General features: G+C 40.5%; 1 protein-coding gene across 1 annotated transcript in view; it reads left to right on the top strand.

The window, feature by feature from the left end:
- Positions 1-446: 446 nt before the first annotated feature.
- Positions 447-14,636, top strand: part of CLCF1 (cardiotrophin like cytokine factor 1) — a 72,108-nt gene continuing 57,918 nt past the window's right edge. The window contains exon 1 of the mRNA XM_077454683.1: positions 447-586. Within this exon, the coding sequence (XP_077310809.1) occupies positions 571-586 (16 nt within the window). The 5' untranslated portion in view covers positions 447-570. The remainder of the gene's footprint in view (positions 587-14,636) is intronic.

The following is a 14,636-nucleotide window of genomic DNA, read 5'->3' as shown; positions in this document are numbered from 1 at the left end:
TGCGATGTGGTGCCATTCATGAACAGCAACCCAACGCACCTTACTAAAAGACGTGAATTGTAGAAATCCTATATGTTTGGGTTTTTTTTTCTCGCGTGCTGGTGCGCAGGTCATCCCATTCCAGCTTAACTTTACGTGCAGTAACCGGATCGTGAATAGGCCTTAAAAGTTTGTGAACCCCTTGAGGTGAGAGCTTCCAATATGAACAAGGTCTTTAGGTGGCATGTGGATGCAGGTTCTCTGATCCTGACACCTCTTGCCCTCTCCGAGCCTGATAACTTTTTCTCTCTCCCTCCCTCTCGTCCTTCTCACTTCCTCTCTCTCTCTCTCTTTTTCTCTGTGGTTACTCATATGACGTCAGGGGAGAGGCTCCAATTCTCTCTCCCTCCCAAAAATTCCTGCTCCCCCCTCCTTCCTCTCTCCTCCTCTCCCTCCACCCTCCCACAGATCACCCAGTCTGGTTTTAAAGGAAGGTAATAGCGAGACATGGCACTCTCTGCCCTGGCTACTAAAGAGACAGCTGGGCTACTACCAGCAAACCCCAGCCACTGACTATTCCTGGGCCTCGACATGCGGCTTATCACAGGTAAAAACTTTGCTCTCCATCTCTTTCTGTTCCTCTCTCCTCTGCAGATATCTCTGCAGGGCCGCCTAGCTCAGTACCTCCATCCCACAACTTTCCACACTCTATAATACCCCTCTGATGGGTCCATCATCTAGCAAGGGCTTCTATCTTCACTAGAACTTTTCTAGCCCCCTCCGGCTTCCACACCGTGTTTACAAACGGCACACTTGGCCAACCAGGAGCCCTCTGCATGCAGGCAGCCCTCTCCGTTGGTGGATTTCCTTTAACTGTCACACTGTTGCCAGGTGACCCTGACTTCCAGGAACAGTCCCGGCTTTTCAGGATTTGTCCCTGGAAATCGGCTTTCCTGGAAAAAGTTCCTTCGCTTTTCATCATAGATCAACCTTAGGGCAAAGTCGCTGCTTTTGGAAAGTTACATCCAGGACTTACTGTCTGTCTTTTATATGGGACCCTATAGCACAATGGTTTACTTCCTAAAGGGGCGCAAAACTGAAAAAACTGCAGGAGAATGAAAAAGGATTTTAGAATACAATTCAGAACGTAGAAAATATTTTGCAGTTATGATGGTACTGATGTCCATTTATCTATCTATCTATCTATCTATCTGTCTGTTAATCAATTTCTGATCTATTTTACGATCAATCCATATATCCATCTATTTATTTACAATTTTATCTATCGTTATTATTTCTTCCCATCTTTCAATCTATTCATCTATTTATTTCTATTCTATATCTATCTATCTATCTATCTATCTATCTATCTATCTATCTATCTATCTATCTATCTATCTATCTTCATATCTCTTTCTACGTCATATGTAATAATTGCCTTATCTGTCTAAAGGCAGACAGACAGACAGTCTATCTACATCTATTATTTTATTATTGTTTAATCTATCTATTTCGAGAAAGATACATTACAGATATCTATCTATCTATCTATCTATCTATCTATCTATCTATCTATCTATCTATCTATCTATCTATCTATTTCTACATCATATGTATTAACTGACATTAGATAGATAGATTAATAGATAGATTGTTGGATAGGAGGATAGAATAGAACAGAATAGAAACAGATTGATTGAAAGATATAATAGAGATATCTATCTATCTATCTATCTATCTATCTATCTATCTATCTATCGATCTACAATTTTTTTCTATTTCTGTTCTCTCTTCCTGTCATTCAATCTATCTATTTCTGTGCAATCTTCCTATCTATCTATGTATGTATGTATCTATCTATCTATCTATCTATCTATCTATCTATCTATCTATCTATCTATCTTTTTATAGCTCCCTACATCATATGTATTAATTGGGATAGAATGATAGATAGATAGATAGATAGATAGATAGATACATACATACATACATAGATAGATAGATAGATAGATAGTTGGATGGGAAGATAGAATAGAACTAGACTAATAGATAGAAAGATATTATAGAGATATATCGATCTATCTACAATTTTATCTATTTCTGTTCTTTCTTCCTATATATCTATCTATCTATCTATCTATCTATCTATCTATCTATCTATCTATCTATCTATCTATCTATCACATCGTATGTATTAACTGATGATAAATAGATAGGTCGATAGATTGATTAATAGATTGGGAGAGAGAACAGAAATAGATAAAATTGTAGATAGATTGATATATCTATATATCTATCTATATATAGAATAGAATAGAAATAGATTAATAGATAGAAAGATATTATAGAGATATATCACTCTATCTACAATTGTATCTATTTCTGTTCTCTCTCCTGATCTATCAATCAATCTATCTATCTATTTATCATCAGTTAATACATACGATGTGCTAAGCTGGCCATACACCTATAGATAAAGTGTAGATAGATCGATATATCTCTATAATATCTTTCTATCTATTAGTCTATTTCTATTCTGTCTTCCCATCCAACTATCTATCTATCTATCTATCTATCTATCGTTCTATCTATCGTTCTATCCCAATTAATACATATGATGTAGGGAGATATAAGAAGATAGATAGATAGATAGATAGATAGATAGATAGATAGATAGATAGATAGACAGATAGATGGATATGAAGCTAGGATAGAAATAGATTGATTGCTTGTTTGATTTATAGAAAGATATAAAAGAGATATCTATCTACCTATCTATCTATTTAACTGTCTATTGATCTTTCTATCTATGTACAATTTTTTCTATTTCTGGTCTCTCTTCCTATCTTTCAATTAATCTATTTCTATTCTATTCTATTCTATCTATCTATCTATCTATCTATCTATCTATCTATCTATCTATCTATCTATCTATCATCTATCTATCTATCTATCTATCTATCTATCTATCTATCTATCTATCTTCTTATATCTATCTATATCATATGTATTAATTGAGACAGATAGACACCATATGCGTTTATTAAGATAGATAAATAGATAGAGAGAGATATGGATAGACCTCTGTTTTGCACCTTCCTGTACAATGGCTGTGGATGTGATCTCCTTGCTGTTGTTGGTAGGTGGGCACACACAATGGAAATGGAAGTGTCTGGGAATAGGAGGAGGCGTTGTGCAGGTTGCTGGGCGTCTGTGTCGTTTTTCAGGGTGAAACATGAGAGGGGCCCTTGAGACAGACACTTGTAAGAAAGTGTCAGTATCAAAGACAGATTGTGACATCTCTCAGAGTTCCCCACCCATAGCACTGACAGGCAGCACTTTAAGATGCAGCTTGTCTTACTGGCTCACCTCCCCCGTCTTGCCCCGTATTCCCCCTTTAAATCTTCTCTGGTATTTCAGACTCTGGGTGTCACACCTTGGTCCTGTCTACATCTGTCCACTCAGCTCTAAGGCTAAAGCTTTGTGTAGAGATTGGCAAAATGTGTGTTTTGTTTTACTCTGTTTTACAACAAAATGTTGCTGTTTTCTCCTGCAGAAAAGCCATGGGGCCATCCTAAAATGTATTTAAAGATTCTGACTTTCAAATGTCTGAATTCTGAGACTAAAAGTCTGAATTCTGAGACTAAAAGTCTGAATTCTGAGACTAAAAGTCAGAATTCTAAGAATAAAAGTCAGAATTCTCAGTTTCATAGTCAGAATTCTCAGTTTCATAGTCAAAATTCTAAGATTCAAAGTAATAACTCTGAGATAAAAAATCCAAATTCTAAGATTAAAAATAAGAATTCTCAGTTTCAGAGTCAGAACTCTAAGATTCACACGTATGCGAATTGGATGACGCTTACACCGCATCCAATTCGCATGACATTTTAAAATACGTTCATTTGAATGAGGCTGGTTCACATATGTGCATTGCATTCGCCCTCCGCATTTCACAAAAAACGTGTGCGTTTTCTGGGCATTGCAGTGCGAATTGCAAGCACATTATCTTCTATGGGTTCGCATCTGATTCGCAGATGCATTTCATTGTGAACAGGATAAAATGATGATGTAAACCTGACCTGATACTGATGCAGTCCTGAACTGATCCTGATCAAAAACTGATGTGAAATGCTGAACAACTACTTTATCAATTAGCTGTGAAAACGGAGCAATTCGCACCGCACATGTGTGAACCCAGCCTCAATAATTCTGCAATTAAAAGTCTGAATTCTGAGATTAAAATTCAGAATTCTCAGTTTTATAGTCAGAATTCTAAGATTCAAAGTAATAATTCTGCGATTAAAAGTCTGAATTCTGAGATTAAAAGTCCGAATTCTGAGAGTAAAAGTCAGAATTCAGAGTTCATAGTCCGAATTCTCTGACTTTTAATCTCAAAATTTTGACTTTTGATCTCAGTTATTACTTTGTATCTTAGAATTCTGACTATGAAACTGAGATTTCTGACTATGAAACTGAGAATTTAGACTTTTAATCTCAGAATTCTGACTTTTAATCACAGAATTATTACTTTTCATCTTAGAATTCTGATTATGAAACTGATAATTCTCTCTATTAAACTGAGAATTCTGCATTTTAATCACAGAATTCAGACTTTTAATCTCAGAATTATTACGCTGAATCTTAGAATTCTTATTATGGAACTGATAATTCTCTCTATTAAACTGAGAATTCTGTCTTTTAATCACAGAATTCAGACTTTTAATCTCAGAATTATTACTTTGAATCTTAGAATTCTGACTATGAAACTAGAGAATTCTAAGGTTCAAAGTAATAATTCTCTGATTAAAAGTCAGAATTCTGAGATTAAAAGACAGAATTCTCTGTTTCATAGTCAGAATTCTAAGATTCAAAGTAATAATTCTGTGATTAAAAGTCCAAATTCTGAGATTAAAAGTCAGAATTCTCAGTTTCATAGTCAGAATTCTAAGATTCAAAGTAACAATTTTGAGTTTAAAAGTCAGAATTCTGAGATTCAAAATCATAATTCTGAAATTCAAAGTCAGAATGGCTCTTAGGTATTCTCCACACAATTAAAGCGGAGGTCCACCCTAAAGTGGACCTTCCGCTCATTGGAATCCTCCCCCCCCTCCGGCGCCACAATTGACACCTTTCAGGGGGGAGGGGGGTGCAGGTACAGTACAGGTATCTGCACCCACTTCCAGGATAGCTCTCTGCGGAAAGGGGCGTAGATTACGCCCCTTTCCGAAAGTCCCCCGCTGCCTGCTGGGAAACACACAGATCCCAGAGGCAGCGGGTCCATCCTTATTGCACAGCGCGACTCGCGCATGTGCAGTAGGGAACCGGGAAATGAAGCCGAAAGGCTTCACTTCCTGATTCCCATACCCAAGATGGCGGCGGCAGCACCCGAGAGACGATCGAGAGATCGGCTTCAGGTGCCGACATCGCGGGCGCGCTGGACAGGTAAGTGTCACTATTTTAAAAGTCAGCAGCAGCAGTATTTGTAGTTGCTGGCCTTTAAAAAAAAAATGCGGACTCCCGGTGGACTCCCTCTTTAAGTGAAGTAAAGAGGAGCTCCAGTTTCATCCAAATAAAAAAAATTAACAGCTACAAATTCTACAAATATAAGGATATTTACCTGTCCAAGGATCCAGCACTGCCCTCACCCGAGCCTATCCTTCAACCAGCTTTGTGTCCAGGCGACCATTTCCCATTTTGCATGTGTGAGCTGTGCTGTGCTTTGTGAATGGTCCTCCAGTCTTCTGGGACCTGTGATATGTTTTAGAAGGCTGCTGGGGAATGGGGGTCTGAACTTCTGCTTGGATTGCCTCTGTGTTCTGACCGGAGGTGGGAGCAGTTATCTGTCAACAACAAACAATTTCCCCTTTTGGGTGGAGTTCCTCTTTAAGTAATTTAAAAAAGGTAAATAAGAAGGGATACAATTAAAGGCTTTTCTGTTTACTTTTTTCTAGCAGGCCCACTCCGCCACTATTCTGACCTAGACAAGAATAACATGTCCTGGTCCCAGGGGCCAATCAATGCATTGCAGTGTTGCTGTACAAGGGTGGCTTTATTCCTCCTCCAGAGATACAGTGGAGGAGGGAGAGTAGCCTTTCAAAGACAGGAAGTGTATCACTGGCAGGATCATCAAGTGAAAATAAAGGAAATAAACACTAAAAATTGAAAACAAATGCAGCCATCTAGAGTTGGTAGGCTGCAATACATTACATTTTTGTTTTTGGGTTTAAATGCTCACTTCTCCTGCCCTGGGATCCTCTGCCCTGATAATCAACTGCTTGGTGGCAGAATCTGTAATTTAATGCCTTTACACGCACATGAACTTTGATGGCAGCCCAGTCTTACGCCTCCTACACACAATCGGATTTTCGTCAGGGTATTGTGTGATGACAGACTGTTTGCCTAAAATCCGACTGTTAGTACGCTTCTTCAGACAATTGTTGTCCAAATTTCCACCAACAAATGTTGGATGGCAGGCTGGTAAATTTTTGTCTGACAACGGTCTGTTGTCAGATTTTCGTATTGTCTGTACACAAGTCCGTCACACAAAAGTCCAAAGCATAAAAACCCATGCTCGGAATCAATGCTCACCAAACACGGCATTAGCAGAAGGTACCCAGAGGGTGGCACTCAAGAGCTGAACTACATTTGTGGCTGACAATTGTGTGCCGTTAATATGCAGGACAAGTTCCTGGCACATGCCCTTCGGACAAAAGTCTGATGCTCGGTTGGCCAAAAATCCGATTATGTGTACGAGGCTTAAGTCCATAGGGTTCAATATTGAGTTGGCCCACCCTTTGCAGCTATAGCCTTGTGGAAGGCTGTCCACAAGGTTTAGTATTGTCTATGGGAAAGTTTGACCATTCTTCCAGAAGCGCAAGGCCAGGCACTGATGTTGGACGAGAAGGCCTGGATCCACTCTAATTCATCCCAAAAGTGTTCAATCGGGTGGAGGTCAGGTCTCATGTCATTGTGCAATGATGCGCGGCCATATTGGAACAGAAAGGAGCCATCCCCAAACTGTTCCCACAAAGTTGGAAACATGAAATTTTCCAAAATGTCTTGGTATGGATGATTTGGACCAGTGCACAAAACTTAATTGACGCAATCCCATATTTTTTTTTTTTTATTTTTTTTTTTGCCAAAAAAAATTAATTGGTATTATATTGTGTCTATTCACATTACAATTTATTTTAGTGTAATTTTTTTCCTGAAACTACGCTTTGATAAATTGCTGCACAGATATCACGCAAAACATTTTAAAAATGCAACTACCACCATTTTAGTCTTCAGGGTCTCTGCTTTTAGAAAAATTATACTTTTTGGGACGACTGAAGTAATTTTGAACAAAAAAACTGCAAATTTTTACGCGTGCAAAAAAAGTAAAAGATTGCCCAGGTACTGTAGGCAAGTGGTTAAAGGCAAGTGATTTCACAGACAGGGACATCACTTTTCATGATCAGGGTGCATCAGGGTTGAAGTATCTCTAAACCCAAGAATGTAAAATATTGCAGCTTAAGGCCCCGTTCACATTTCACATAGAGGGAATGCATCTTCCTGCTCTTGATTTCTACGTGTTGTGCATTTAGGCAAATAGCTTGCCCTACGTGAGTTTATTGTGCCAAAGAAGCTCACATACCAAATTTTGGCAATGAGCCAGGTGAGTTTTTTCATGCAACATCACAGCAAAATTGCACCGCATTTGGGTTGCCATTAAGAATAAAATAACACCCAAGTGCACATCCTGCATTTTGCTGCAATTTTAATGCGAATTGGAAATACGGGCAGAATGGCGCCAATTCTGCCTATGATTCCAAATCACTAGATGTGAACTGAGTACGCGGCATAAGAGTGTACACGGCATAAGGGTCTTTGTACACAGTACTGATGTATGAATACTGGATCTTCCTACCAGTTCCTTTGAAAAAAAAGCTAGCATGGTTCATATAGTTTGTATATGCATGTACATGTGAGAAAAAATTCTCCTAGCTCCCAGAATGCCAGGTAGAATAATTTAGGCTCCTTTGACATGGGGCACGTCCGTTTTAACGGACTCAACTTGCTGAATGGGGGATCGATCTCCTGATCCCCACTGAGCAGGCGGAGGACAGGTCCGTCTCCACTCATTGTGCTGAGTCCCGCTCTCCTCTATGGGCAGATCAGTTAAAAACAGACTGCCTGTCCGTTTTCATCCAGTTTGCCAGACGGATTAAAAATAGGACCACTGTCCTATTTGGCAGACCAGATAAGTAATTGGCGGATGTCAGTGGACATGTCACCGCTGACATCCGTTGCTCCATAAAGTTGAATTGAGTGTCCGATCAGGTCCTCCTGTCCGTTTTTCAGGCAGACCTGATCGGACACTCAATTCAATTCTATGGAGCGACGGATGTCTATGGATTGAACAACATGCGTGAAAGGGGCCTTACTCTTCAAGGGGGAGGTGTGATACGTGTAAAATACTAACCAGGAAGGCCCCTTTCACACAAAGAGTCTGATCAGGTCTGCCTGCCAGTTTTCAGGCAGACCTGATTGGATGGTCCATGCACCCCTTGTGGACTGACACAAGTCTGCCTACCTCCGATCTGATAAAAAAAAAAAAACAAGGGAATCGGGTCTCCTCCGTCAAGGTGGATTGTATCAGAGAGCAGGCAAGTGTAAACGGACAATGAAGTCCATTTACACCTGACGGCCCATTGAGCAGAGCAGGCTGTGTTCGTGTCCGCCTGCTCTGCTCTGATCAGTAGGGGATTAGTGGACAGATCCTCTGCTGATCATAATGGATTCTGTCCGTGTGAAAGGATAGCTTCAGCTCTGCTCTCTACCCACAGGAGAGGTCCTCCAGATGCATTTCACCCCCTAGTGGGCTTAATCATTTAGGCCTCAACAATTAAATGTTATTGAAATGTCACAAAGTGACATTTCATTAAGTCCTATTGGCCGCCGCACAGTGGGAGGCAGTGGATTACCTTGAACTGGGATGCACTGTATAAAAGTATAACCCACTGTACTTTTTCTCAGCACACACTGCTTGTACACCACAGCAGCACAGTGGTGTAAACTGGCCACATAAGGGTCAAGGCATTTTGCTTTTGCTTGCTATGGGACTATACTGGAATAGACACCCAATGCTCCATCTATCTAAAAAAAATTATACAAAATGTAATTTAGGTACAGTGTTGCATAATGGAGTAATTGTCATTCAAAGTGTGAGAGTGCTGATGCAGAAATATGGCCTGGACTGAAAGGCGGTGTAACTGTCCGGTATTGAAATAGGTAAACTACAAGTCCGTCTGCCGAGATGGATTCACAGCTTTCTGTGAATGAACGTCGTGGTTATGGGGGCTCACACAACTACTCCATTTTCGAAATGTGACATTATTTGCAGGTATAAGAACCCCTGCCCACTGTCACACTGAGGGGGAGATAGGGAAAGAGAATGCCTTACATGTTACACCCTAAATATGGGTGTAATATGTAACGTGTTCTAAAATGTGAATTACACAACTCCCCCCCATAGTGCTCTTCAAAGCACATGCTTGATTGCAAAGTGAATCCAATGTTGTTCCTCTGCGATCAGCTGTTCGGGTTCCACACCGATGGTCTTAGTCCTTCTGGGTGCAGACAACCAGCTCCAATGACACACTGAACCCGCCCTCTGCCCCACCTTCTGGACTGCCCCTGGCCATCCTGTGTGCTGATCCTGCAGTCTCCTGGGATATATGATGTAAGTATCCCAGGAGGTCACTGGATCAGGTACATGTCACTGTGGCCTAGGCTGGAATGGCATCAGGAGGCAGCACTAAAAATGTAAAAAATTTTTAAAAAATTCACACGGGGGGGTTAAAGCAGAACTCCCTTTTGGGAGAAGAAATCACATATTACCAACTTCAGCCTCTACAGCAATCCCTCCTCCTAGACTTTGTCTTTTTAAAGGTTTCCTTGGCTGTCTACCTTAGATGTCGTGGTTTCCATACACTGCACAAACGATGGGCAAAAAGCCTGAAACAGCGTTTTGCGTTTTGGAATGAATGGCTCAATAATCTTGTGCTATATTTGAACTGTACCCCAGTGGTTCTAGATGTGCATTTGGCTGTTTGAAGAGTAAACCAATGACTTGAATGGCTCCACTTATTGTGCTGAAATGAGCAATAATCCTCCTATTTTTGGGATATATAATAGAATGAGACATGAGAATATCTGCTAAGACTGTTTAAGGCCTGGTTCACACCTATGCAGGTTGCAGTTTGCATGTTCCAGGTGCATTTTGCATTTTTCAATACGCATTTTTGATCCATTGAAGTCTTTGGAACACAAAACCAGAAAAAAGTCCCTGACCCTTTCCATAAAATGCACAGATTTTAAGGTGACCCATAGGAAACCATGTTAAATGGACTGTAGTGTGTTTCTGAAAAAATACAAAATGCAATAAAAAATGCATACAGTGCCTTGAAAAAGTATTAATATCCCTTGAAAATTTCCACATTTTGTCACGTTACAACCAAAAATTTATTTTATTGGGATTTTATGTGATAGATCAACACAAAGTGGCACATAATTGTGAAGTGGAAGGAAAATTATAAAATTATTTTTCAAAGTTGTTAACAAATAAATATCTGAAAAATGTGGCATGCATTTGTATTCAGCCCCCCTGTGTCAATACTTTGTAGAACCACCTTTCACTGCAATTACAGCTGCAAGTCTTTTTGGGGATCTCTTTACCAGCTTTGCACATCTAGAAAGTGACATTTTTTCCCGTTCTTCTTTGCAAAATAGCTCAAGCTCCTTCAGATTGGATGGAGAGCATGTGTAATCTGCAATTTTCAAGTTTTGCCACATATTCTCTATTGGATTTAGGTCTGCACTGGGCCATTCTTACACATGAATAATATGGCTGGATGTTTAGGGTCATTGTCCTGCTGGAAGGTGAACCTCCACCCCAGTCTCAAGTCTTTTGCAGACTCTAAAGCCCCGTACACACGAGAGGACTTATGTCCGACAGACTTCCGAAGGAATCCTGCCGGAGTTCTGCCGGAGTTCCGACAGAGTTCTGACGGACTTTTCGACTGAGCGGACTTGGCCACACACAATCACACCAAACTCCGACGGATTTGAACGTGATGACGTACAACTGGACTCGAATAAGGAAGTTCATAGCCAGTAGCCAATAGCTGCCCTAGCGTCGGTTTTAGTCCGTCGGAATAGCATACACACGAGCGAATTTTTCGAAGGGACCAGGTCCGGCGGAGTTCCGTCGGAAAAATTTGAAGCATGTTCCATTTCTAAAGTCCGTCAGACTTTTGCGAATCAAAAGTCCGTTGCAGCCCACACACGATCGAATAGTCTGACGGAATCAGTCCGTCGGACTTTGGATGTTGAAAAGTCCGCTCGTGTGTACGCGGCATTACAGGTTTTCTTCTAAGATTGCCCTGTATTTGGCTCCATCTTCACATCAACTCTGACCAGCTTCCCTGTTCGTGCTGAAGAAAAGTATCCCCACAACATGATGCTTGCACCCCCTTGTTTAAAGGTGAGGATGGAGTGTTCAGGGTGATGTGCAGTGTTAGTTTTCCCCCACACATATTTACTTTTAGGCCAAAAAGTTCAATTTTGGACATTTGCTATGTCTCCCACATGGCTTCTCACAAACAGCAAACGAGCCTTCGTATGGCTTTTTTTTAATAATGACTTTCTTCTTGCCACTCTTCCATAAAGGCCAGATTTGTGGAGTGCAGGATTAATAGTTGTCCTGTGGACAGATTCTCCTACCTGAGCTATGGATATCTGCTACTCCTACCATGAACCTCTTGGCCGCTTCTCTGATTAATGCTCTCCTTGCCCGGCCTGTCAGTTTAGGTGGACGGCCATGCATTGGTAGGTTTACAGTTGTGCCATATGCTTTCAATTTTCAGTGCTCTGTGAGATGTTCAAAGCTTGGAATAATTTTTTACAACCTAACCCTGCTTTAAACTTCTCCACAACATTATCCCTGACCTGTCTGGTGTGTTCCTTGGCCTTAGTGATGCTGTTTGTTAACTAAGGTTCTCTAACAAACCTCTGAGGTCTTTACAGAACAGCTGTATTTTTGCTGAGATTAAATTACACACAGGTGGACTCTATGTACTAATTAGGTGAGTTCTGAAGGCAATTGGTTCCACTAGATTTTAGTTAGGGGTATCAGAGTAAAGGGGGCTGAATACAAATGCACGCCACACTTTTCACATATTTATTTGTAAAACATTTTGAAAACCATTTATCATTTTACGTCCACTTCACAATTATGTGCCACTTTGTGTTGGTCTAGCACATAAAATCCGAATAAAATACATTTACGTTTTTGGTTGTTACATTGTTATATAGTTGGTAATGTTGAAAACTGATTGATGGCACTATAATTAGTTTATATGTAGAGTGGAGTTTTTTAATGGATCTATCAGGGTTTTATTTATGGAACAATGTGTTTGTTTTATGTGCATGCTTCTGCTTTAACTGGTTGCAACAATATAGCAAATGTTGTCAATCCTGTTGAAATTTTGGAAAAGAATCCTGTACTACTTTAGTGTGATTCCAGTGTGATTTTGGCCCCATACAATATGCAAACCACAACCAAAATGTAACCAGGTTGCAACAAAGTCGCACTGAAAATTGTATCAAAATCAGATCACAGTACTGTAGTGTGAACCTAGCCCTAGGCTCCTTTCACACAAGCTGTATCATTTACCACTCCCCTGAAAAGTAATCTGTGGTGGAGGAGGTTAGGAGGCAACACTGCGGGCTCCTGTTGTCTTTCTTTTTTTAATCGACAAATGGAAATGTTAAACTATGGGATCATGCTGCAACTGCGAGCCAAATGCTTGGTCCAGAGTTATGGCAAGGTAACATCCACAAACATGGGAAAATTTCTCAAGCAGTGACCTCTGTCAAACTCTGCATGCAGTGGTAAAATTGCCCAAATGCAAAGTCTCATCAATGTGTACTGCTCCAAGCGACACCATATCTGCTTGTAGGCGAGTGCTTGGGGGTGGGTGTTAAAAACATGTATCAACTGCTGATTTTTAATACCCCCCCCTGTGTGTAAGGATCTAAGAAGCCCTGTGGTTACTATGCAGGGCAGTTACTGATCATGGAAGGTGATCACTATAGTAGTAGCGACTACTACAGTGTTTCTGCAAATCCGCAGTGCCTCTGCAGGTATGGCATATTAGTCCAAGCTGAACCAATGTAACTATGCAATAAAATCCATACCTAGAGTTCAGCTTTAGTAGACTGAGATGTGGTCTGGGCAGACTTTTCAGTGATCTTGACTCAGAACTATAAAAAAATTTCAAGACTGATATCATTGGAGGCTGACTGGCTTGTTTGATCATTTCACATGGTGGTGCTGACAAGCTCCATTGGCTAGACCCCAAGCCACAGAGATGGGAGGTTTGCAGGCTCTGAATGGATGCTTTACTTGAAAATATGGCTTGTTATACAATTGCAATAAAAAGTATGTGAACCTTTTTGGAACTATATGGATTTCTGCACAAATTGGTCATAAAATGTGATCTGATCTTCATCTAAGTCACAACAATAGACAATCACAGTCTGCTTAAACTAATAACACACAAAGAATTAAATGTTACCATGTTTTTATTGAACACACCATGTAAACATTCACAGTAGAAAAAGTATGTGAACCCCTAGACTAATGAGATCTCCAAGAGCTAATTGGAATGAGGTGTCAGCCAACTGGAGTCCAATCAATGAGATGAGATTGGAGGTGTTGGCTACAGCTGCCCTGCCCTATAAAAAAACAAGAAGCATTGCCTAATGTGAATGATGCCTTGCACAAAAGAGCTCTCAGAAGACCTACGATTAAGAATTGTTGACTTGCATAAAGCAGAGAAGGGTTATATAAGTATTGTTGTTCATCAGTCCAAGGTAAGACAAATTGTCTAAAAATTGAGAAAGTTCAGCACTGCTGCTACTCTCCCTAAGAGTGGGCGTCTTGTAAAGATGACTGCAAGAGCACAGCGCAGACTGCTCAATGAGGTGAAGAAGAATCCTAGAGTGTCAGCTAAAGTTTTACAAAAGTCTCTGGCATATGTTAACATACCTGTTAGCGAATCTACGATACGTAAAACACTAAAAAAGAATGGATTTCATGGGAGGATGCCACTGCTGTCCAAAAAAAACATTGCTGCACGTTTACAGTTTGCACAAGAGCACCTGGATGTTCCACAGCAGTACTGGCAAAATATTCTGTGGACCGATGAAATCAAAGGTGAGTTGTTTGGAAGAAACGCACAACACTATGTGTGGAGAAAAAGAGGCACAGCACACCAACATCAAAACCTCATCCCAACTGTGAAGTATGGTGGTGGGGGCATCATGGTTTGGGGCTGCTTTGCTGTGTCAGGGCCTGGACGGATTGCTATTATCGAAGGAAAAATGAATTCCCAAGTTTATCAAGACATTTTGCAGGAGAACTTAAGGCCATCTGTCCACCAGCTGAAGCTCAACAGAAGATGGGTCAACAGGACAACGACCCAAAGCATAGAAGTAAATCAACAACAGAATGGCTTAAACAGAAGAAAATACGCCTTCTGGAGTGGCCCAGTCAGAGACCTGACCTCAACTCGATTGAGATGCTGTGGCATGACCTCAAGAAAGCGATT

The sequence above is a fragment of the Lithobates pipiens genome, unplaced genomic scaffold (assembly GCF_037356315.1).
Source record: "Lithobates pipiens isolate NorthernLeopardFrog02 unplaced genomic scaffold, aLitPip1_a1.2 Scaffold_25, whole genome shotgun sequence".
NCBI classification, from domain to species: Eukaryota; Metazoa; Chordata; class Amphibia; order Anura; family Ranidae; genus Lithobates; species Lithobates pipiens.
Note: the sequence above shows the minus strand (reverse complement) of the source record. Positions and strands in the feature narration are given on the sequence as shown.